Consider the following 25,730-nt stretch of genomic DNA (forward strand, 5'->3'; position numbering starts at 1 on the left):
CAGCGAAGCTGTTTTTCCTCCTCCTTCTCCACTGAGCCTAATATTTGATTACTGTTAGTCAAATCAAGCTTTCAGGCAAATAATCTCCATTTTTTAAGTTAATGAGATGTGGTCATGTCGACAACAGCTTGCAGAAACTTTTAAATCCAATTCCTACAGGCTGTGCTGGCCTCTTTTACAGCAACCACTGTATGAATGAGTCAAATTTGCCAGAATGGCTTATGGAGACAAGTGCACACTTTAAAGAGGCACTAATTAAAAATACCCACTGGTATCATAATTTAAATACCATGAAAATAAACTGTAAAAGTAGCTCAGCTACAATCTTACGGCTTTCCTTAGAGCTCGTTTACTTTAACTAGATGATGTTTTATTGCAGATGTATTCCTAGCTAAAAACAATTTTTTGTCTTGGAGGAATTCAAGATTTTGATATCATTAAACAATTTATGTTAATATTTGTTTCACATAAGCTATTAAGCAAGCCCCCCAGAACAAGTGCTAATTGAGAAAGATGCAAGGAACTGGAGTGCTGAAGTAAGCAGCAAATTTATACTGTTGGATTTACTGCTCTATCTGCAACTTCCCCCCTCATTACAGCTCTCTTTCTCCCTCTCACTCTCTGCTATAAGGCTCCCAGCTGTACTGAATCCCATTAAAACACTTTCCTTGGATGCTATTATCTACTGCTTTCCTTAAAAAAGGAAGAGGAGGAAAACGGAGAGAGAGAGGTGGAGCTTGGTATTATTCTTGATGCACTTCCCTGGCCACAACTTCTCCAAAACCCCTTTTGTCTTTCTGATTTTTTGGCAAGGAATGCGAGCGGCACAGCTGTAGTGTAACAAAAGCAGACATGAGACCAAAAATAAAATTAAAAAAAAAGTTGGTGCTGAGAGGGTTAAACCTATTTAAGGGGTTAAATATGCAATTACCGCTGACTAAAACCAGAGAGACATATAGATAAATAGAAGAAATGAAGTCCCCAGGTTCCATTCAGAAGCCTTCATCACATTACTACCAGACAGAAAACTCTTTAAGTACCATTTTCAGATGTTAAATCATTGTTCGTGCAGCACATATTCTCACTATTCCTGGGGGAACAATATCTGAAGACAGCGTGCTAACAAATGCAATCCAGTAAACAGGCATTTTTCCTCTTGTTGTTAGTACCTTTGTGTTCCAGCTCCCAGCTCTGTCATCCATGCCTTCTCTCTGCTTTGAAGTTAAAGTACTGAATGAGCATTGTCATCTATTATCCAGAGTGTGCATGTAGATTATAAATAAGAAATAAAAGTGACTTTCAGTACACTGCTTTTGCATTAGCAAGTTGCCTTCTCTGTTACCTCCTCTGTCCTTCATACGTTGCTACCAACATTATATTAAAAACCTGACTTTAAGTGTCTCTTGTAGAATGCTATAAAATATGTACACAGCGGAGACAAAAGTTCTATTGAAACAAACAAGTCCAGCAGTTTAACCAGGTTCATGAGTTCAGCTTCGATAGACTGTTTAACCCTTATCTGCAGATGTCCTTCAGGCCCCCGACACGTTAATTGCATCCCCGGCTTCGTTTGCATGCACACTACTGAAAACACAGAGCTATTAATTACACTGAAGTTTATTTACAGAAAGAGCCCTTTTCTACTATTAATCAATTATTTATTAATATTTTCCGGCGTAACGATCTCATGACATTTTTCATTTTAAGGCCCAGAATAAACGCTCTTCACACGAGTAACAGCGCTGACCTATTTCAACTGCATCTGCTTATACCTGGTCAGAAAACCCTTCTCCACGAACGTAACTACATTAGAGACTTAAGAAATGCTTGTCCCGTTGCCTCATCTAAAGAAAGAGGTGAGCAAAGACAATCTGCACTTTCGGTGGCCAAACCCCTCAATCTTCCCTCTGGCTTCAGCTGGCTTCACCAAGAGCTGCAGCAGGGCTACAGAACTTCTGCAGCAGGGACAGGTTAATTTGGAAATGGGGATTACTGAGGTCTGGTGTCTTAATCCACACACGCTGCCTAAATTATGGCAGTTTAGGAAGAAGAAAGGTGTTTGGAGCCCTGAGGAGTAGTGGGCACCCGGAGAAGTACACACCAGGGATGTCACAGAGCGTTTTGTCCTGGCCCTGCACCAGTGGGGAGTCCCCTGGGCCACCTCTGGGCAAGGGCACAGCGGACCCGGGTCTCACACACCGGCTGCCCAGAAGTGCATCTGCAAAAAAACAGGTTCTGGGGAAATCCGAGCAGAGCCAAACCAGGCTGAGCCCAAAGCATGCACTGCTTTGCATGCACATGCATGAAGTCACAGAAAGCCAGCTTCGGGAACAGTAAGCTCAAGCCTGGAAACAATACACTTCTAAATAAGTAACAACAGAACTTTTACACTTAATAAATTCCCCATTATTTAGTGGAACATCCATTTTAGAGGACCAAAAGCACGCTTATGCACCTAGCCTCCCTTCAATTCTATGTTCAGCTCAAAGTCTTGGCAGACATTAGCTCTTGCACGACATCTGTGTTGTTTCAAGATGATGGGAACACAGAGACCTGAAGACCAAAGCTCCTCTGGGGAGGGAGTGGAAAAGGCTGGATGGGACGCACCGCGCGGGGACTGGCAGTGCCTCGGCTGCCGCCTGCGAAACTATGGTATCAGCCAAGATTTCCTGAAAATAAAATCCCTCCGTGCAGCTCCCTGCCTCCGCAGACGGCAGCAGCTTTTGGGGCAGGAGGGAAACCTCTTGGCTCTTCTGGCTGGGCAGCAAAATTTGTGGTACATCTGTGGCTGAGTACAGGCTGGTCAGGTAAGGAATCTGGAGGGCAGGCACGGAGGAGCTCTCCTTCCCTTCATCCCTCCATGTGTCCTGGATCTTTCTTTCTTTCATCCTTTTAGATAAACAATAATGATAGAAGAAGGTTCAAGCACAGTCCAGTGATTTTCACTCGGACATATGGGAGCCAGTCCTTTCATAAAATCCTTTTGGTAAATGGTTCAAGTCCCTGTAAAGACCGGGGCAATCTAGTAATGATTTCCATGGTTGTCGCCTACTGCCTGTCTATAACATCACAAAGAAAAAAATCAGATGGAGAAAAACGGAATGGAAGAGGCGGCACACATCCCTTCCTTCCCTCTACCAGGATAAGATGGAAATGTGATTGTGCTGAACAATCTTTCATTAGCAGACAGCACATCTGCAGGCAGCTCAAACAGCCTGGAGAACCCCGTCCTCCTCTCCCTTAGTTAAGGTAGCAGTGGATGGTGCGATCTCTGGATGCATGACGCGTATCAGCAATGCCACGCCAGTGTACAGGGCATGCTGCTGATCCCTCCATCGGTGCCAACCCGGGGTGCACCCAGGCACAGGAGCCCCTCCTGCTCTGGGAAAGCACCAAGCGTGGGGCCTAACCACGTCTTAACCCCGGAGAAAGGGGCAGCCCTTGTGTCCTTAGCATTCAGGATCCTTAGTGTCCCCGTGGAAGGCAGACTTAGGCATGCAAACGAGACACGACTGCAATGCAATCACCACCTCAGCTAGCTGCATGGGGTGTATCACTGGTAGAAATACAGCAAGTACCAAATCAGATGCTTGGAGCACAAATCTAAACAAATGCCTACGCAGAGGGTCCTGGGATGTATTCCCAATGTGTCCGAGTACCTTCTCCAGCACAGCCCTGGGCTTCACTTTGTCCTGTGTGTCTCTGGCCTTAAGGGACCTCAGCGGCATCACCAGCCAGTGGTCAGCCTTTCCTCTGCTGATCCTGCATAGGGAGATTTCAAGGGGCTAGAGAGAAAAAAAAGTCATTCCTCTCCACAAAAGATGATCAATCCTTCAACTGGTAGCTGCTGTGTCACTAGAAAAAGCAGCGTCACCTTACAGGACAGCATGCCAGAGATTTCCTGAAAAGCTGCGGTGGCTTTCTTCAGACACCACGGTCCTACCCGCTGGATGCCCGTCGCTCCTGGAGGTCTGTCCCTGCCCACCACACAGGAGAACGTAAAGGGGTATTTTTTTCTCTGGTAGGGGCCGGTTTTCCATCCTCCTCCCATCCACGGGCCTGAACTGAGCCCCAGTCCAGCTCCCTTACTCGGCAAGTTTGTATCTCGCCCAAGATTACTAACAAGTAAATACTGCCAGGTTTCATGAGTTCATTTAACAATAGCTGTATCTCCCCGGCACGAGGGGATCAGCTCCTAAAGACAAGATCAGAGAAGGTGAAAAGCTGGTCTTAGGAAACATGAGATCAGGTACGAAAGGGATTCTTTGCTGTCAAAGCATAATATGTCAGCTTCTGATAAACCTGAATTGCTTCATATACCAAGGATCACTAGACATTAGCTGCTTTTTATATGGCAATATGGTGCAGAGGTTTCAGACAGAATATTGTTTTATGTTGATCATGATAAAACTCTCTAGCTTTGATAAAGCCTGCATACAGGCTTTTCATTCAAACTAATGAGTGATACTGGCTGTTGGATGCCGAGACACGCTCTTGATGCTTTCCAATGGTTCAACTCGTAACTAGGAATCAATTCAGCCTGGATAAGCAAGAGTGTTACTCATCTAAGGGGTTTTGAATGATGATCCCGTTCCCTGTGTTTTCCCTAGGTACATCTGAAAAGGCACGGTGACAAAGGGAGCACCACATGTTGGCAAAGTACATCTCTCACCAGAGGGATCTCCTGGGTTCAGCCTGCTCTGAACGAACAGTTGGCTCGCACTGTAATCAGCCATCAAACAGCTCAGACCCTATGGGCTATTCGCTTAGCACGGGCCTTTTGCTGCTCTGTTTTCCAACATCTGTTTCAATGCTTGTCATCTCCCTGCTTTAAACAAATGTACTGCAGATGTCTTGTCTTGTGGACAACAGAGATTTGGCAAAGACGGGAACAGTGGCCTCCAAGTGACAGAGGCACAGCTATGGCAGCTATTATTGGGGGGCTCTGGATGGACTCTGTGCTTTAAACATGAAATGAGATTTTACACTCACACCCCCCGCCCATGTCCCCATTTAAACCTGTTTTGTCCTTCAGATTTTAAAGACTGTTGAAGGACAGGGCTCAGGATGCAGACTGAGATGCAGCCTACTCAGAAACATGTGGCCTGAGTCTTCTCAAAAGATTTATCATTGACATGTGCAATTAAACGGGAAGACACAATCATTTGCTCATCTTTTGCTCCAAGGACAATCTGATACAAGACTGGAGATGGAGGGACATGATGTGTGGTAAAGACAGTAGCTTCTGAGACCAGATTCTGGCCTAAAAACAACAGAAAAGAGACTTCCTCGGGCTAAGATTGTGCTTCTGGAAGAACCAATAGATGAAATGGGATACACAACAAGAAATAGGGACGGGCTACTGCGAGGGGTCTCCAGGTGCATCTCTCCAAGGGTGTTCTTTTTACACAAATCCAGTTTGAGCTTCCACTAGGAAAAACAGTTAACTGAGATTTGGCATTTTGTATTTTTTGTACTTTTGCCCCTGTGAACGCATCTTACCTATAGCTGTTTGAGGTTTGGCTGGGGCGAGTTATGTAGTTAATAAGATCCCAACAATTTTACTTTTCATTAGCTTGGTTAATTGGTGCAATAGCTGTAAAGAGGCTGGAACAAGCCAGGTGCTGGCTGGCTGCTCTTCCCAGGGCTGTGTCCTGCCCAGTGAAGGCGGCACAGGTATGTCCACACTGTTTTGAACAACAAGTGCAGATGACAGGTCAGTCCAAGATGCAGGTAATTTTTTAAAATCAAGGGGAAAACATGTATCCATTGGTAGGTCTTTGAACAGAGGAAAAAGAGGAGAAGTCCTGTATTTTGATTGTAAAGACTTCTGATAGTAGTATCTCTAAGGACATTTTCATAAGCAAGCTAGGAAAACATAATCTTAAAAAAATTACTGTATATTGGGTGTATGTATCCATGGGTCACTCTCAGAGTGGAAGAAGATAGCAAATGTGCTGAAGAAGTCAATCTTTTTTTAAGAACAAGACAGATGAAGGAACAGACAACTGGGAAAATGTGGGGGTGATACTACATTGGGAGTGATTGCAAAGATGTTGGAGGAGAAAGCGGAGAAATTGTCTGTAAAAATGGGATGGCATTTATTAAGGATAAATTATAAGATGCTACGATTCAGCTGGAATACCCAAACTTTGTAAATACAGCAAGGAAGACAACCGATTACGCAGCACTTCTTCAGGGGGAAAAAAAAAGCCTACGGATTACAGCGGATCACAAGTTGGGTATGAGTCAACAGGGTCATGCTGTTGCAAAAACGACATGTACCACAGTCAGATGCATAAACGGGAGCACTCTGCAAGTGATACACTGGGAATTCCATTGCCTCCACTTGCTCCAGCGAGACTTCAGCTGGAGGATCATGTCACTGGAGCACTGCAATTCAAGATGAACACAGACTGATTGGAGACGGTCCAGACAACAGTGACCAGAATGACCACAGCTCTGGAAAATAGGATATGCAAGGACAGAGCTAAGACTGCTTAAGCTCTGAGAAGATGGAGGGTACAGACATGGGAACAGCATTCATACGTGAAAAAGGACGCTGTAAAGAGAAAGGAGACAATCTGCTCTCCGCCTGTTACAGACACAACAAGAGGGAAGAGGTTTTACCTGCAGAATAAGCATTTTGGTCAGGCATTGAGAAGAAGCTTCCTAATAGAGAGATAAGCACCAGAAGACCCTGCCTAAGCAGGAGTGAAACCTCCATTGATAGACTGGTGAGACACGTATCGGGCAGACTCAAGGAGCGTCAAAGACACGCTCTGCTCCTGCCTTTGGTCTGCATGGAAAGACTGGAGGGGGGGGAAAAAAAGTCTGTTTCTCCAAAATCCACCGAGAAAAAGGCGTAAGACTAGAGAGGAGTTCACAGCAAACCTGGGCTGGTGGGCTGCCCTGTTCTGCGTGTGGCTGTGGCGCCCAGCGAGGCCGTCAGCCAGCACTAGAGAAGTTACTACCGCGGGCTCTCGGTGACCTTGGAAGGATCCCCAAACGTGAACACGGCACGCGCTTCCCTGCCCCCAGGGAAAGGCACATATTTTTGCTCGCAGTTTATGAATCTTTGACATACAGTCCCTATGACACAGCCTTGGAAGACCGTATCTTTTATTTATTATGCCTAGCAATTGTCCTTGTAACCAATTAGGAAAAAAAAAGCAGGTGGTCAACAGAAACTCTGCAAAATAAAACCCCTCAGCAAAGCAAACACCATACCTTTCTGAGCAAAAAAAAATACTGTAAACAGAGCTAATCACTGCTAAACCCTTATAATCCAGTCCTTGCCCAAGTTAAGAGACTGGAACCAAAAGTAAAACACTTCAAAAAGCATTAATCGGAGGAACTGGTGAATCATTTCTCAAGGAAAAAAAACGAGTCAGAGCTATTTTTAAAAAACTCCAAACGCTTGCCATGTTGTGAAAAGGGGCTCAAACCCACCCCGCCGGCCGGGACTAAGGGACAAGGGGTCCCACGCTGCCCACCGGGACGGCTGCTCCAGGGACGGCCGCTGCGGGGACCGGGGGAAAGGCTGCCACCACAGGCTTCACCCCAGCAGATGTAAAGGAAGACTTGTCGAACAGAAAACGGCCCGCTTTTAGCTCCTCTATAAAATAGCTACAGTTACCAGCATTCCCTGTACCTTGCTGAGTATTACGTTCAATAATATTAATAGGCTCGTATTTACCGTATCTTAAAAGCTAACAAACCCATTGCCAGCGCTAATTAAAAAGACAAGAAGCTGAAAAGAAGCAGTGGATTATTTCTTCAATATGGATTCATGCCTAGGTTTAATAAAACCCACTTTAGCGTTATAACCTTACATTTGTTTCAAGAACACTATAAAAGATAAGTCTGCTTTTTGTTGTTTATTGACTTGGAGGGTTTTTCGTCCGGATCTGCAATATAGCATTTACAGCTACGGAAAGGCGATGAAGTAGACTGTTTTCCCTGAACAAAACAACTCTTCTGCTACCCGAATACCGTGTCTGGGATGACGGCCATGAAGAAATCAGCACACCTATTCAGAGAGAAAAACTCTGAATACATGAACAGACAGTAAAACGCAGGATTAGGAAGATTTCTCTGCAACTAACCCTCACTGTGACCTTACAGAAAGCACTTCACCTACCGCTACCAGCGAGTGCCACGGCCAGCTTTTCCAGGCGGTAGACCGTATTGTTTCTCCCAGCCGCAGAGCATGCCTGCATGAAAACCAGAGCTCCCGTGCATGCATGCTCAGCAGATCTGATGCCTTCACCCACTCCAACCCACTCTGCGTGTACATGCCAAGTGTAATGCACATTCCCAGCGGGAGTTTTTTACTGCATCACGGCACAAAACCTGCCAAATAAAAATACTGCACTTAACCCATATCTGAGGATAAAATTAATAATGACAGAGCAGTGCCTTAATCAGCCTCTTCATAAAAAATGTTGTAGACTTTCCAACAAAGTCCAGAAGAGTTGCTTTCCATACACACCTCTGTCCTTCTCTGAGTTTGAAGAGGAGGATTGACATAGTATAGGAGTGGGTACGTAATGCAATACAACAAAGTAAAGATAAACTACAGCCGCTCCCCCAAAACAAGAGCTTTTCCTAGGCGAGCTCATCTTTAGATCAAATTTCTCATTCAAGCAGAGGCCAGAAAACATCTCCTGGAGACTGCTGAGACTGGACTTTGAGGATCTGAGTGCTACAAATGCTTTCCCATGCATGAGGAGAATTATACCCCATTTCATTTCTAATTTTTCCTGCAAGATGCTGGGCCCCACTGCTTCATAACAAGTTCCATTTCTCCTTCCCCGTGCCTGTCTGACCTTTCTCCTTCAGTGAATCACTTAATTATGTGGAAACAAAAATACGAAACGATGATGGCTTAAAAACACAAATGCCCTAGCTTCATATGTGAGAGAGCAGCCAAAACCCCCAAAGTTGTGGGTCTGCTGCTGATTAAGGATGCCAGAAGGTACTAGGAAAGAGCCACCCTCTGCCTGCACAGCCCTTGTGAACAGCTAGGGACCCTACCCCTGTTTTAGCACGTAGCTCACTGATTACTGGAAAAAGGAGAAAAAAGCATGAATGGCAGACAGTCAGTGGTCTTACAACATTTCACTAGTGTTGCAGTTCTTTCCTGGCAGAGGTTTTTTGGTATCAGTGATAGTAACAAGGAAAATTTAAGGAAAACTTGATTTGAGCACGTCAACAGCAACCACATTCCTTTAGCTTGTGATCACTCTAATTCAAATAGACAAGATTTTTTTCCCCCTCCTTTCCTGCACTTAATTTCCAGGTAGAGTTTGTTAAAGCCTGAAATCCCACCTGAACTTTGGCAAGTATTTCTAGAAAAAAAAAAAAAAAAAAAGGACCCATACACAAATATTTGGCTAAGCGACCCATAGCAAATTGCGTAATGCCAGTTAAAAGTTGTGTTTTTTAAGTATCAGCCCCAGAGGTTTTATCTGAAATAAAATCCTGATTACTTCAGATTCTGGAGGCAAACTGTGACCTCGCTCTGCATCTCCAAATTTGAAACATTTGTGTTGTGCCCCTCAATAATAATGCCTCTTGCTAGAAAAGAACAAAATCCTTTCAAAAACTTGCTTGTTTCATTTAATAAGGTAAGAAGGCCCCAAACACGCATAGAAGAATTAGTTCAGCCTTGAAGCTTGATCAAAAGAGGTCACCCAAAATCGGAAATACAGTGCTCTGTCAAGCAAAAATGACCCATCTCCAGGCATGCAACCGCCTTCCGTGGGCCCGCATGCCCAGTGATGTTTCTGCCTGAGACAATCCCATTCCTCAATCCTTATGGTCATTAAATGAGAATCAGGACTCGGTCAGCACACAGAACACAAGGAATTATATCCATTTCTTGCATCCTTCTCCTTGGCTTGCGTGGGAACACAGACTTCTGTGAGGGCTGGGGGGCGAAGGGGAGAACTGCGCTGATGAGTTTTGCAACACGTTGCCGGATAGATTAAATAGCCTAACTCTCTCCAACCTTCACTTTACCAGCCTTACTTTCAGTAGCCCGGAAAAAAAAAGAAAAGAAAAACCCTTAACCGAAAAAGAAGAAGTATGATTAAAGATAAATTGAAAAGCCCAACTTGTAATAAAGCTGGCACTTGCCCCAGGCTTCAGAAACGTCTGAGACATGACACTGACTTTACAGACACTCTACAGACACAATATATAGCTTTTATGGGGGGGGAAAAAGATGTATTTGCACTATTTAAAACAGGTTGTAAATACAGTTTATGTTTTGAAAATATAGGGAGCAGGGCTAACAAAATACAGAATGCAGCAACAAAACAAGCAACACATCCTACAAAACTGTCATTATATAATGTCGCTGTTTACACTGAGCCTCCAAAAAAAACCTGTTAATTTTTTTAATTAATGGGGTGCTATACAGTTAAATAAACTCATGAAGAGTATTCATGACTTTTGCATTTTTACTTCATATCCCAATCTTTATTTACAACATTACTGTTATAAATTACAACAATACTGTTGATAGTCTTCTCACTTGCTGTGATGCCCAGCGGAGCTCCACAGGAGAAAGAACACAACACAGGAAACCATGGCATTTGATTTTGCTCTCATTTAAATGTATTTAAGTCAGACAAAACTCCACTGAAATCAACAGCTACGCTAGTGAAAACCACTGCAATTCCGCTGCTGCTCCTAAGGCACTGCCAAACAATCTCCCTACATGCAGCGCATTTCCAAATGAAGTCAAACTACTTCTAAAATATCAGCAATCCATGCAACTTCTTATTAGTGTGAAATTACTTAAGCCTTAATTCAGCAAGGTACTTAAGCACATTCCTAATTTTACAGGCATGAGACGTATCAGTGACCTTAATAAGACTACTCGCGCACTTACATTTAGGCACATGCTTAAGCATCTTGTGACATTAAAAGCCACAATGAGGAACAGTTCCATGTGAATTAAAGACTGCTTTACACCTTCACAGGCACATCACCATTTTAAGTTTGCTATATCCCAGGTTTGGTTGCACCGCCTATTAGATAACCCATAAAGTATGAAGATCAATGGCGGAGGACTAGTCTCTAATAATTTGAATAACATCAATCATTTGAAATAGACTTTTAATTTCTATCTGATGCCTACTGAACTTCATTCGCAGTGTATACACGTGCTGGATAACAGCTTTAAAGCATTCCTTTGCGGAGCTTCCCTAAACAGCACTCCCGAATGTGTAACTTTATTGCTTATGAGTAAGCATAAGCAAATATAAGGGGAGAGTGCACACCTACGAAAAAAGCTGGGAACAAACATACCACTGCTGAATTTTCACACGAGATGCAAGGCTAAAAAACAAACCAGCAAACGTATTTCAGAAGTTACATCTCTTCAAAGAGCCCACATAAACCTAAACGATTACTGCATGATCTTAATTTACCAGGAGAAGTAAAAGCAGCTATTGTAAAAAAAAAATAAATACAGAAGTAGACATCCATAGCCTAAAGAGGACTTCTGGATTTGGATGTGCACATAACCCAGGTGATTACATGTCTAATGACCCAGCTTCTGCATGTACATGCTTGTATCCGCACACACAACTGCAGAGCTCTGGGTGCCAATGTCAAGGTGCTTTGAGGACTCAGATTTATGCAGTTATTTATCAAAGACCTTAGAAGCAAAATAAAACAAAACCAAGGCAAAGGAAAAAAAAAAATCTCAGGAAGTGCAACAAAGTGGTAGTTTCCCCTTACCCTTCAACAGTTAGAGAAAATTTAAGGCTTGTTGATGTCAATAAGTAGTTATAACAAAGACATTAGTAATAGTGGGTATAGAGAATGCTGTGTGAACGTTCTCAGCATGGTTCATTGACAAGAGATGCAGAAATTGAATTATTAAGGAAAAAAATCACCGATTCTAAAATCCAGGCAAGGTAGCCAGCCTATGTTAAAACTTATTTAATTTTTCCAGTGCTGCTTCATTCCTAAGCTCTCAGAGCCACGGCTTTTCCATTGAAAAGCAAAAGACATTTTACGCACAATTTTCCCTCTACTAGAAAGAGGTATATTGTGCCCTTCAGTGAACATAAAATTGATATTATCATCTCTTAGTTTATATCTCACTACTTAACCTTCAGATTAAAAGTTATTAGATTTGAATGACTAAAAAGACATCATGTCACCTTCCGTTCAATGTTGGGAGATCGGAGGACTTGGGGGGAAAGTCTGAACGATAAAAAAACAAAGTTACCAGGAGCGTAAAGTCGCTTTTCACATTCTCTGATGAAACAGCACAAGCTCTACAAACGCAGTGATCTTTTCACCATGTTGTAATCATCAATTATCAGTGTACTACAATACAAAATCAGACACAATCCCAACAGCCTGCATGGAGTTTAATCTATACTTTCAAATGGCTCTTTCAATAGCAAGAGCAGTTTAATAATTAGGCTTTATGTCTATTCAGACAAAATGACTCAACATGGACGCTCCCTCAAAGTCTAACAAACAAATTTGGTCTAACCCAGTTATGTCAATATGAAACAAAGACTTTACCTTGGATCTAGTTTAGCAGTTTTGTTCTAAAGAGATAAGTCCACATCACGATCAGTGGGACCATAAAACTCTTGATGCAGTTCGTAATCTCTTCCCACGGGTTTTCAAAATAAGATGAAACTCACCAAACTTTTTTTTTTTTAAAAAAAGGCATTACTTTCATTTACACTGTGATATATTCAGAATTCTTTCTAGTCTAATCTTTTTTATCTACCCAATTAAAGAAGCCTCTCAACAAAACACCACACTCCCCATTTCTTGTACATTTTCCTCGTCTTTGGACATGAACAAAATCTGAAGAAACCACGTATTCCCACTGGAGTTCGCTTCCCTCAATCCAACACTTCACATCTCAACATTTCTCAAAACAACCACTGCCAAAGGGCCCAACTGTGGCATCTTCACATCGATACCACAAACACCCCAACTGCAGTCAGCGAGACCGACTGTGAAGAAATCACTGGCTTGGGCACAGACACCAGAACCCAGTCCAAATTTCTTATGTCTGTCAAACATTCTTTTTATCTCCTATACGTGAACAAAACTGTATTTTTCATTTGTATACATTCAGTGGAATAGAAGTGTAAAAACTACAAAACAGGATACAATGGAATATATATGTAACGCCGTCCATTTTTTTCAAGGAAAAACCCCCTTCTTTCCTTACTTTGTGGACACATGACAAAACCAGTATTTATCTAAACTCTTCAGAAAGCTTGAAGTGACACTTCACAATTACAGTACAGTTCAGCTCAAAGACAAAGTGAAGAGAAGAAACTTCCTCCTTGTTTCTCCATGTACCAGTTGCATTTGTATCGCTATTCCAGTTTGTCATAAACACAGTCAGTCACCTTGTAACCCTTTTTATCAAGCAATCTACACACTACCTAAAAGTACACCACACTCCATCAGACAAGCTATAGGTTTACATTATACAAACATTCCGATTCTGCCTGCTCAGCGCAGCTTGTCAATAAATGCAAGCAATTGCAAAACAGCAATGTGTGTTTTTTTTCCTTGAGAGAACACTGATAGGAGCCTGCCAGTTCTGCAAAATAAACTCTTTGCAATCTCTGCAGCTAATCTGTCAACAAATTACTATTAAAGTCATACCTCCTAAAAATTCAAAAGCATTCTGGATTAGACAAAAGATCCTGAGTTTTATACTCGTGGGGCAGTACTTGAAGTTATGGTATCAAAGTGGATCTTGCTATTGATGTGGAGAGGTTTGTATTTCTGCCACCATGCAACACAGCATTTGGTGTCTTGCTGCTATATATCGGAATTCAACTTTGTACTCCTTCTCTTTGTTCAATTCATATTCTTGTTTCTCTGCTAATAATGTGAAAAACACTTTAATGAATAGTCCTGAGGATAAAAATAAAACACAATAAATAATATTTATTTTATAAGCTAAAAAAAAAAAGACCTGGCTGGGACTGAAGCATCAAACCTTCTATTTGAATAGACGTCAGAAACCACCGAAGCAACTAAAGCTGTGATCATGTACATTAAAAGGCAGTTTGGCCCCATGAGTCTTTATTTATTACTCCTTGGTAGGCAAGAATCACCCCATCATTACATACTTTCTGTCCAAGCTTCCCTCGCCCAGCCTGACTTTCAGCTTGTGGGTCACTCCGACACCCATTTTGCACCTCCCAGATGTTTTCCGTGATGCCTCAGAGCCAACAGATGTTGCCAGACTCTGCCTGGTACCCCGTTCCCAGGTTTTCTGCCCCGACCCTTGGTTCTGCCTCTGTGGGCACCTTGGGAGCAAGCTCCTGAGCCCCACTGCCTGACCCCAGGCCAAATGCCCGCTTCTGATCTCTTTAGGAAGTCCAATGACCCAGGTAACCTTCGTGCTTACTCCAGGTTTTATAGGCAGGTTTTAAAACCCTGCCCATTCCACCTCATCCTGACAGTCATTCCCACGAGATGCTGACCACCAGCACCTGCGGAGTCAGCAGCAGGAGGAAGGCAACCCCTCCCACCCTCAGCAGGTGCCAAAATACTGCAGGAAAGGGTTTTCCTTCCCTTTCAGTCTGGTTCTGGGGACGATTTCTCCTCTACGTATCTCCATTTTTATCCACCTCTTCCACAGATGTACCTTCCCTTAAGAGTCACTTGTATTGCTTCGGCTTTCTTTGAAAAGTATCTTACTTCATGATTACAAATACAAACATCAGTTGGAGCTATTTGGTTTTATTATACATAGCAGAACTCATCCCCGCATTTGCTACGCCCAGCTTAACAGTACATTTTACAAGATTGCTAATGCTAAAATAGTTTACCACCACTCTCTGTCTCCTTGCATGGCAGAATCATCCAAAGATGATGCGGAAAGCGTGAAACTTGTCCTACGAGTCCTCCCTGCACTTGCTACAAGAGTGCTCACACCGTACACTGTTCCTTCAAACATACGAACTTCTGTGGTGCTCCATATTTTTCCATGATAAAATATTTACAAGTTTGTAAACCCATTAAAACTTCCTAAAAAAGCTGAAGCATTTCTGTTTTCCTTTCCTCGTAGTAACAAAGCTAGTAGTCCTTATAAATTCATAAATGTCACAAAAAATGCGAACCAAAATTCAGCACAGATGCTTCACGCAAGCCATTGCACGTCCAGGTTTCACCGCCCAGCCACGCTCATCACGGGAATACACAACTAACCGCAACGGCAAAGCTCAAACTACGCGCCACTGAGTATATATATTTTTTTTTCAGACAAAACAAGTGCCAGGTGGCAAAAAGAAAGGATTTGAATGAAATGCTCTTAAGAAATAGCTGTTTAATTCAGAACTCATTCATTTGTATTGACGAAGCGTTTTGTAGAACGCATTCTGTTAAGTGACCTGAGAGCATATGTTGTATACGGAGAAACATCTAAACATTATGCTCCATGTTGTATGTGTATCTGTAAATGCTTGCATTAGCTGTCTGAAAACAACGGGTTTTTCTTCTTTTCAGCATTTAAAAATATTTTCCAAACACGAAGATTGATATTTTTATGCTAGCTCTGATTACCCTTTTGTTGTTATCAAGTCTTTTTTTTTTTGTCTTTTTTTTTTTTTAATAACTGTTTTAAACTTTGCAATCAACTTGCTTTTTAAAAGATAAAACTCCACGGAGAAGTTAGTCATCAAAACCAATTAACAGCAGAATTCAAACGCAGAACATAAAGGTCTTTAAAGAACTTGGAGAAAAGCAAGCTCCCCGACCACGTTTATTGTACTGGCAGAGGATAAATAAACTACAAGCTAAAATCTGAGCTGCGTGAAAGCAATCCCGAGCCTGGCAATCCTGCCCCCCAGCCCCGTGCCCTGCTCCCACGGGGGGGCTGGCAGCACTTGTGTCTGTGCCGGGCACCGTTTTGGGGGAGGGCTGGAGGACCCGCGTAGGAATGAATTGGTGCCACTCCTTAATTGACCCAACGGGCGGCTGTCGAATGACACAACCCATTACACGTGAGATTATCTAAGGCGGCAAGAGCCCTCTGGATGGCTACGGAGAAGCCTTGGCACAAGGCGCCGGCCGTGAAGGTTGGTAACTGGTGGTAGGAGCGGAGGAGCAGAGGTCTGAGCAATTCTGGTCTACGGCGTGCACGTGTTTGCATGGACCCCCCCCACCCCCACCCCCCACCCCCCATTTCTCTCTACACAAAGCAGCATTGGAAAATTCCATAGTGCTCCTATGGAAAACACAGCGTAATTAACTCATTTTGATACGAAGCCTTTTTAAGACGAGACCTTTGTGCTGAACATATTTTACTGTTCCACTCCTCTTCTACTGTTCTATATTAATCAAAGCTGTAACCCCTGTTGTCTTTGCACTACGAATCAGAATGTGCCCCTGGCGAAGAATGAGGGAAAAGTCAACAGGAATTAAGTTTCAGTGCAACTGTTTACTCAACTGTGGCCTGCAGTTATTGAAATTTTATCCGTGGTTTTGTGTGACTACTGCAGTAATGAATTCAGCATGGCTGTGATTTTCTCACTGATGGTATTCTCACTTCAAGTAAAAACCTGTAGGATGAAAATGATTGAAACAACCAAAGTGTATGCATTTAGTACCATCCATTTTTCTGACTTGTTTAATTATGGCAGCTTTCTGTCTTGTGTTGGCAAACGGGGTCCCCTGCCCCTCCGCAAGCCTTCGGTTTGCTTTGTTTTTTGAGTGCAGGTTTTTTGTTCTCCGCAACAACCTGCTGAAAAGATCACTGTACACTTAGGGGAGTCTTAACCAGCTGCCAATCGCTTATTTTAAAGGTTTTAAGAATGCTTATTGCATTTGAGAAAGTGCGGGTTAGGCGTAAGTGTATTCACCATGGCTCTACGGCAGCCTTTGTTCCCAAACACGTTAATGATACATGCCCAGCACTTCGGTGTAAAATTTCCTCAAAGTGTTTCAAAATTTTACCAGGGAAAAGAAAAAGACAAACCGTATTACATGGATAATTTACACTGGTGAACTTGGTCACTTCCCAGAAAATACACTAATTAAAATACAAAGGCAAAATGCACAACTGAGTCCCGATTCTTCTGAATTGAGGGTACTGACCCGGGATGTATTTATTTATTTATTCTGACGTTTTGCCACAGCAGATACCTCCGCAGCCTTCCTCACTAATAGAAAACATTCTGTTGATAGAGGTTGCTAGGTGATATTAAAATTTGTTGCAAAAACAAAACTTAACTTTAGTGTATTTTCCACCCAGTGACGTATTTTGGAAACTGGTTACTTGTATACAGCGGTTCACCCAATCGCTGCCACCAGACTCAACACATTCAGGCAATGGAAGCAAGCCCTGATCTTTGGGTATTTCCAGGGAATGATTAAAAAAGAGCCCCGGAAGAAAAGTCAAACGTTTCCCTTTACATTAATGACTGCAATCCCCAACGGATAGAAAAATGTACAGAATGTCATAGGCAAGTCCTAAAAGCATCCTCTGACTGGCAAATACAAAGGGTTTGGTGGAGGGGGGGGTTTAAATGCTTCGCGCTTTTTCTGTAAGTAGGAAACTTGTAATACGTCTTACAGTACCTGCTGTTGTTGAAGATGTGCTAAATCTGCAGCCCCAATTTCAACGGAAGGTGTCTCGCCGTTTGATCTCACTTCCCGCAGGCTGCACTCTAGTAAATGGTTGCCACCGCTCGCTCCATTCTGAATGGCTGAACCGTTACTTTTTGTCTCAGTCCCAGATTCTTGCATCATGACTCAAAAACCTAAAATAATTTAGGGGGGGGAAAAAAAAAAAAAAAGCAGCTGTTAAAACAGTTGCTGTATATAAGGAGACATGCCCTGTTTTAAATCCTGCCAAAACTGTAAACATTTGTCATTTCCCTTCATACGATTTATCTTTCATTAATGGTTCATGCTACTAGTTTATGTTTATTTATCTGTTGGTACAGCTATAATTTTAGGAAGTTAGTTCTGTTCTAAATATAGTATTATTTGCTTAACGTCTTTTTTCCCTTAGAGAAAAAAAACCCTATTTTTTAACAAACACACAGAATCCATAATTAAATTTCTCTAGTTGCATCTGGATGCTTTCCTTTGAAACGGGTGAGTCATTCTTTGCAACATACGATGGACAACATCAACAACTTGATATACACTGTGTAGGGGCAGGTAGGTGAGGCAGAGCGTTCGCTATTTCGGTTTCCATTCACGCCATGGTAGTGCTGAATTAGCACCTTTTATTACTCTGAAGCAGTTTAGGCGAAGTCTGGGATGTGCTGGACACCATCAGTTTTCGTTTGGGGCAAGCTGCTTCAACTGCGCACAGAATTAGTCTTTTTGGCAAATTTCTTGGCTATGGATTTGGTCTGGCTTTGGATGCACTATGGCATTACAGCGAAGAACCTCCTGCGTTATTTGGCTAAACGTCATCTTAGCAGCCACAGCTATTCACAGCCAGCCCTCTCGACTCTTGGTGGATGTCTGTCCCCGGGTGCTTTACAACGCTGCGCTCATCAGTTGTATCGGTGGGTCACAGGCCCCACAACGAGGATGAGTCCCTGCCTGCCTACCCCAGAACTCCTGGGATTCACACGTCTTTGGGAACTAACTGCCAGCATTTGTACACAAGACCCCCCCAAAACAAAGCACGTATGCCAGTTTTCAGCTGCAAACCGCTACCTTTGAGCTATTTTGATGAGTTGTTTTATAGGTATTTCCACCTGCAAGGCCCCAAGTTCCAGGATTTCAATGTTATTGACCTGCTCTGCTTCCGCCAGCCCATCCCTCCCTCCCTTTGTGCTCCTCCTCTCACCCTTACCGGGGGGAGACGGGGTACGGTAAGCCAAGCTGCACGCTCCGAGCACATTGCCTACTCCACGCTAACTCACCACGTGCACATGTGAGCCAAATGCCTCTGTGCAGGGTAGTTCACACCTTGAAAGTAAGACGCTTTATATTTAAGGAAGAACCTGTTTGAATTCAGTAACTACCCCGAATCAAAAGGAAGAAGAAAAATCCCTTCCCTTCGAACATATAAGGGAAAATATCGATCAGAAAGGGTGAGAGAAAGCAATGCATTTCAATGGAAAAGTACCAGGGGAAAACCCCTTTCCCTGGGAACTCCACACGTGCGTAATTCGGAGCCCCCGGCCGCCAAAGGCACAGTACCGGCTGGAGACAGAAATTCCTCCTTCCAGCACCGGCCCCCCGGGTGTCTGCTGGCCCTAGGTGACATTCAGCATCGGACCCCGCGCGTAGAGGTACGCTCCAGCCCAACACACCAATACCAGACCTCTCATCCATTTGGTAGCTTCAGACGTTCATAATGATGATCCATACGGCCGATAATCAAAATGTCATAACTGAGAAGCAGCTGACTAACGAGGGCTTTGTCACCACCACGCTCCGGCGTTAGCACTCCTCGCTGATTCACGTCCAACACGGGTGAACCACTCATTAGCCGGACCCCGCTCCAATCATGACGGGATCTATTCACGCTGACGGCCGCCCAAGCACACGGACGGTGCTAGGACAGATTCAAGTGTTCTGATTACATTTAAATAAATTTCAGCTGGTCTATGGAAACTTCTTTCAGTCTGTTTTGTGAGATCTTCGAATTATGCAAGGGGACAAAAGGGCTTGGGGGCTCATTATGAAGCTTCTGTCAACTCCCTTGTAAAAGCTCCAGAGATCTAAACTAACCTACAGCTCTCCCAATGCCACTAGCAAATGCTTTTGGGTTTTAACATGATCCTGCTCTGACACAGACTGAGCAGGGTGTGTTTTTCATTTTCGGCACTATAAGGAAAGCCCACAAGCATGACAAGGTCTAAATAAGCGTTTACACCTAACACACAAGCCTGGATTACACACCGGGCAGTGACTGCATGGCACAGGTTGCTCTGGAAGAAGAGGCAGGAGCGAGAGTCTCCAGACAGCTCACAAGTTACTCAAAGCTATACCATGCCATTTTTATATGCTACGCTATTAAAAAGGACACACCTCTTAACCAGAGATAAATCAAAAAGAAAGAACTGATGTATGCAATTGTTTTCTGCTTCCATCCAAATTTGGGGTCAAGCCTCAACTGGAGAAAATAGAGCATGACATTAATTTACCTCAGCAGAAGATCTGGACAAGGATGACCACCACGTAAGATTGAGTTAGCAGGTTGAACCCAGAGACTCATGTCTTTGACTGTTGTGATGCTCAATGGCAAATGGTGGGTGGCACGTCACCACCACGTAGACCACACCCGACGGATGACGAACATATTAAAAGAACTAGTGGAAGGTGCCTCCAGCAGATACCATGTGAAAAGAGATGCTAAAACCAATGTGCCCAAGCAGTAAAGAACTACATTTCATTCTCCAACACTTCTGATGCAACAAATTGACTGGAAGCAAGAACCCGGATAAACTGCTAAGGAGGGTCAGAGAAAGCACCGACCAAAGCTCCGAGATGCCTCTGACAGCAGCAAGAAGAATGTGCACCACTGAGGAGCAGATCTATCACTGCCTGATCACGATTTGTTGGCTTGCCCTTCTGAGCGAAATATCTCCAGGACACAGAAAATAATTCACAACCAAACTGGTCAAGAAATTATTTATTGTCTCTAGGATTGCAAAACGCTCCTGGAAAGAAACAACAGCAGAAATTGCTACAATTTTTCCAACCTATAGGGTTGAGAAAAAGATGGATTATTTATAGCATTTGGTCACAAAAAGATCATAGTTCCTGAGAACCTTTTCCATGACAAATTTCACGCTCTATTTTACCTTTCAAAGTACCCCAGCCAGTTACCACCTGAGCTGCAGAGGGCTGGCCCCGGCCCCTCCACTGGCTGTGCCCACCCTACGTATCGTATCCAGCAGGATCGGCAGCAGCTATCAAGGAAATGGAGCTGGAAACAGAGTTTGCAAAGAGAACATCAAAAGAGTGAAAAGAAAATTGAGATGTTTCGACTTTCAAAAAATCAGTTTAAAAGCAGAAGTGAACATCTTTGAGTAAATTTTGCTTTAAAAACACCCATTCACAGGCAGTCAACTTCAATATAACTTCAACTGGACACCAATACAAAACAAATCCACTTTGCTAAAATACTTCCAATAGAAAACAGGATTTTCAAGGGAGAAAAGATAAAACTGTTTATTTCTTCACTGTAGTCAAATGTGAGTTGACATAAATAATCACAGTTTGGTTTGATCATTAAGCGTCACGTCATGAAAATCAACCTGCGAGAACCTTCTGCGAGAATGATTATTATTTGTCTTTTTGAGCACACCTAAATGAGCTGAGGTGATAGTACACCGAGGATGGCTGAGATAATTGTCTCTCCTCAGCACAGAGGAGTGGGCCTTACAGAAGCCTATTAGTGAAGTCTGTCATTCAAAACTGTGAAAGAAAAAAGCAAAGCAAGGTTGACTTCATGCAACTTGATTAGGTTCTGTGGGAACTGAAATGAAGCTTCAGGTCTACTACTACAAACTGTGATTCTGGTCTGAACGCAACCCCAAGTAACCAAAACAGTGCTAAAGAAGCTGTTATGCATAAGGATTTATTATAGGAAACGCAGTTCTCCACAAAAGCTTCCATGACATACAAGATACCATGTTCTGACTTAAATTTAATGGCAAAAGAGCACGTCCATCTCATGCGTTCTGCAAAGCAGAATGACTCTCATATCAATTCTGAAAAGGAAAATGTATTTTTACAGCTTAAAATAGATGGCTTCTTACCAGTATAAGTAGCTTTTTTTTTTTTTTTAATAAAAATTCTACAATAGTTCATGTTAGGAAGGATAGAGAATGACTCCTAAGATTATTAAAGGTGACACAAGATGTTTTTCCCCTATGAAGGGACCAAAGCTAAGCTGCAGTATGAACAACAACTTGTAAAATTTTATCCTGAAATCAAGGAGCAGATAATGAAAGAACTGTTCTTATATGACTTAATGCTTGGTTTAAAAATCTCACAACAGTGACCAATTTCTCAAGATTCCCATCTTAACCTGCACAAAACCTTTTCTAGCTTTGATGCACAGTCAAATACAAAGCCAAAGCCATACAATTTGGCCCATCTCCTTGGTGAATATGTTACGTTCAAGGTAATGGAGTAAAATGTCAGTGGAGTGGAATCAAAGCAAGGCACTCTGTCAACAGGAGGACAACAGCTAATCATCCTCCAGATGACGTGGACAGAAGTAGGGGACAGCTCACTTCTTAAGGGCATGGTCAAAATTGAAAAAACATAGGTCGGATGTGAACTTTAGCTGAATCAAAATGATCTTTCTGAGGACTCCAGTGTCGGTGTTTTGAACTAAGAAGACAGAACCTGAAGGAATCCTAATTTTGAAAATGTTCTGGGCTCATCCATTTAAAGAAAAAAAAAAAGTCCATAACATCACAAAGACCAGATGCTGCAGATACATGTCTCTCAGTTCCACTGGACTATTTAGATGAGCAAGGTTAAGCATGGAGATTAGCAGGCAGGAGGTGGGCACTGAAGTGTGCAATTTCTGCAATTCTTTTACTAGTACAGTTTCTAAAGACTAAGCAGCATTGTTTCATGTCAGCATGAGGGAGGATTTACCGACTGAAGCACCCGTCAGAATAAGGACCCACTGCAAGTCTGAAAGACTAAGGGACTGATACTCAGATGTATTTAGATGCCTCGCCATACACGGAGGCATCTGGTGAGACATTTTTAAGACTCCTGAATAAGCACCAACCTACATCTTTAAGCACCTCATCACCTTTAAAAAACCATCCCTGGGGTCTTCTGGGCCTTAAAATCTTTGCTTTAATATGCTTCCAGACTCAGCCTGGACTACACGTTCAAAATATAGCCTGCGTGTTTCAAAGTTACTTCCAAAGCTGACGATTTTATTTCGGCTATTAGTACTTGGAGGTGTTTACAAATATATGCACATAAAGATCATTCAACATTTCTATCCCCTGGGAACAGTGCTAGAGCAAAAATGTTGTCATAATACATCCCTTCTTTGTCACATTTGTGAAAGATTTTAAGCTAACAAAAAGTTCAGTGCTTTATTCCAGGGCAGTTAATTAAGGTTGACCAAGTCAGGCAGAAGTAAATTAACTTGGCTGATCAATTATTTATATGAAGCAGAATAAATGCCCTTAAAGAACTTGGCCCAGCCATGAAAGGACATGCAAATTAAACACAACACAGATTTACAAAATATATTTCTACTTTTATAGACAGAAGAGTTAATGGTAAAATCAGTTTTAAGTGATCAAATGACAAGATCTAGTCCTAAATTCTCCAGCAGGCATAATATCCATACATGCATGGTTTGTAAGTAAACATTTTACCTATTTGTTGCAAGCAGTTCCCCAAAGGAAGCTCAGGAGTAACTTTAGAGCACTTCTCTGTATAATGACTAAAAAAAACCCGAACGGTGTTTGGAAGCATTTCATGACAACGCAACACTGCAAAGACAGGATTTTACCTCTTGAAAACGAAACGCGCCCCAGGGCGCGACTGGCAAGGCAATGCACAAAGCACGAGCAAAGCTGCTTCTTGTCCCCAGCACAGGTACAAAAGCAACGCAGAAGCAGCCTGGCACTCCTGGTGCTGCCCGTTACCAGCAACGAGGACCACGACAGCTTTCCCAGGAGACCACTGCCCAACTCACAGGTGGTCTCATTTAGTCCCGGTATCTTTGGAGCAAGTGCCCAGCGGGGGAAAGCGCCTTGGGCTCCACATCCCACCACCACTTCTGAATTTTTCCAGGAACATGCTTTGACGGTCTGCAGCCGATGCTGGAACACCCATCTCCTCCAGCTGACACCCCGTCCCTAGGTCGGTGTGGTGGCCAGCAGCACCGTCCCGCCATCCATGAATTCAGTAAAAGAAAAAGGATTCACTAGTGGAAATTAAAAGCCTTGTGTAAGGTAAGGCTTTGATCTACCGTGGGGGAAGGCGTACAGATGTTCAGCTGCTCATTTACTAAATTACACCATGTCACAATTAACTGTGAATCAGCCAGCTTCACATGAGCAGCTCGAGGGCTGCCACCACGCTAAGTACAGAAATAATGCCGGGGAGGGGAGTCCAAACTAGCCAGGTGGACCAGATGACTTCTCTCTGCCTGTGTTTGTGGTTAGCAGGACTATTAGAAAGAGCCATCCCAACATATGGCATGATTTAACTAAATCAGATCACGCTGAACTCACCAGCCTTTCTCAACTTACAAACCCCTCCGCTCTCGTCATTGCAGATGGGTGAATACCCGTCATGCTCTTAGAGTTTTCAGTAGCCGTCATTTATCCTGCTGACAGGGTGTATTTTAGGTATAATTATGTACTAACTAACTATAGATCAACTGTCAGAACATTAGGGTACTTTTTGGATAAAACTTCATGCTTACCCCTTTCAAGGCCACTCGCCTACACACGACTGGTGGTTGCTGAATTGTGCAGGAGTATGAGAAAGGAGAAGGGGATTCAAAGAGCAATCAAGGATGATCTTTTAAGAATCAACCGAAATAGTAAGGAATGGAGCAAGTCAGGCTCTGCTGTCCTGAAAAGCGATGCTGAGTCACGTCTGACAGCAGCGTTTGGAGGAGGAGAGGCAAACCTGGAGCAAGGCAAAGGAGGAACATGTACGGGATGTGTGGAAAGAGGAAACAAAGAGACAGCGACGAGGTGAAATCCTTTGATATTTCCTCAGCTTAAAGAGGTAATTCAATGCATTAAAATGGATCCTTGAAATTTCAAAGGATGAAACTCGCACAACAAAGATTGTCGAGAGTGCTATTTTCTAGGATTAGAACAAAAACGTATTGGGATTTGCTATATGATCTTACATCCCTCACCAAGACTGTATACTTGCTGTTATGCAAGCACCATCTTCCAATAGCGAATTTTCATAATTATAACAGAAAGGCGTAAATTTTCTAATGCATGGCAGTTCAAAAAGTAATCAAGAGAATGAGCCTGAGGGCTATTTTAATGTATGCAAAGCTAGTGACCCACAGTAAATGGGAGGTAGGCTTCAATGAATGCAAAGTAATGCACACATACTAAAGACCTGGTCTGATGAGGGACGGCTAAAATTAACACCCAATTAATTTCCGAATTGACAAACAAATGAAACCCATAAATCTACTTTCTCATTAATTTTCTTGTGGTATAATTTAAAGCAGTAATACGAGGGCAAAAACTGAGCATTATCCATCATAAATATCAAAAAAGATAGCACTGTAACACCATAAATTATGCATATTACCTGTTGTTAAAAATGATTAATGGATTATCAACTTTATCGTGCACTGTATAGGTCTAGACGTATCTAAAATCTGAAATTTCATTTAGTGCTTAGGAAATAAAGGGTCCAGAAGAAATGCGATCATCCGCAGCGCGTCCTCGGCTTTGCCTCCTGACACAGGTGCAGCCCTGGCACTCTCCTCTCGGCTGGCCTCATCCCAAGCCTTGGGTTGGCGGAGGTTGAGCGCATCGCAGAGGTGATGTGCCGAGCCTCCCCGGGCAAGGGAAACAAATCACGCTGCTCTCGAAGCATTCCCGTGAGCCGAGCCGATCCGTGGCCCCGGCACCTGGCTCACATGGGGCTGCTCCCCTTCCTTGCCCTCCCGACGCTGGGGAATAGCTACTTGGTGATGCAGAGCCGTGGGGAGGGAGGTAAAAAAGCGATAAGGAGGGGGAAAACGTGAAGCCGTAAGTAAATTT

The 25,730-nt window shown here is 43.1% G+C and overlaps 1 protein-coding gene across 7 annotated transcripts in view; it reads right to left on the reverse strand.

Moving 5' to 3' along the window:
* The window catches only part of FOXP1 (forkhead box P1), a 394,018-nt gene that overhangs the window by 152,000 nt on the left and 216,288 nt on the right, over window positions 1–25,730 (reverse strand). For all 7 annotated transcript variants that reach the window (XM_076346645.1, XM_076346652.1, XM_076346648.1 and 4 more), the window contains one exon: window positions 17,599–17,780. In XM_076346645.1, coding sequence (XP_076202760.1) covers window positions 17,599–17,769 — 171 coding nt within the window. In that variant the 5' untranslated portion in view covers window positions 17,770–17,780. The remainder of the gene's footprint in view (window positions 1–17,598; window positions 17,781–25,730) is intronic.

Source organism: Aptenodytes patagonicus, chromosome 8 (genome assembly GCF_965638725.1).
Source record: "Aptenodytes patagonicus chromosome 8, bAptPat1.pri.cur, whole genome shotgun sequence".
Taxonomy (NCBI): domain Eukaryota; kingdom Metazoa; phylum Chordata; class Aves; order Sphenisciformes; family Spheniscidae; genus Aptenodytes; species Aptenodytes patagonicus.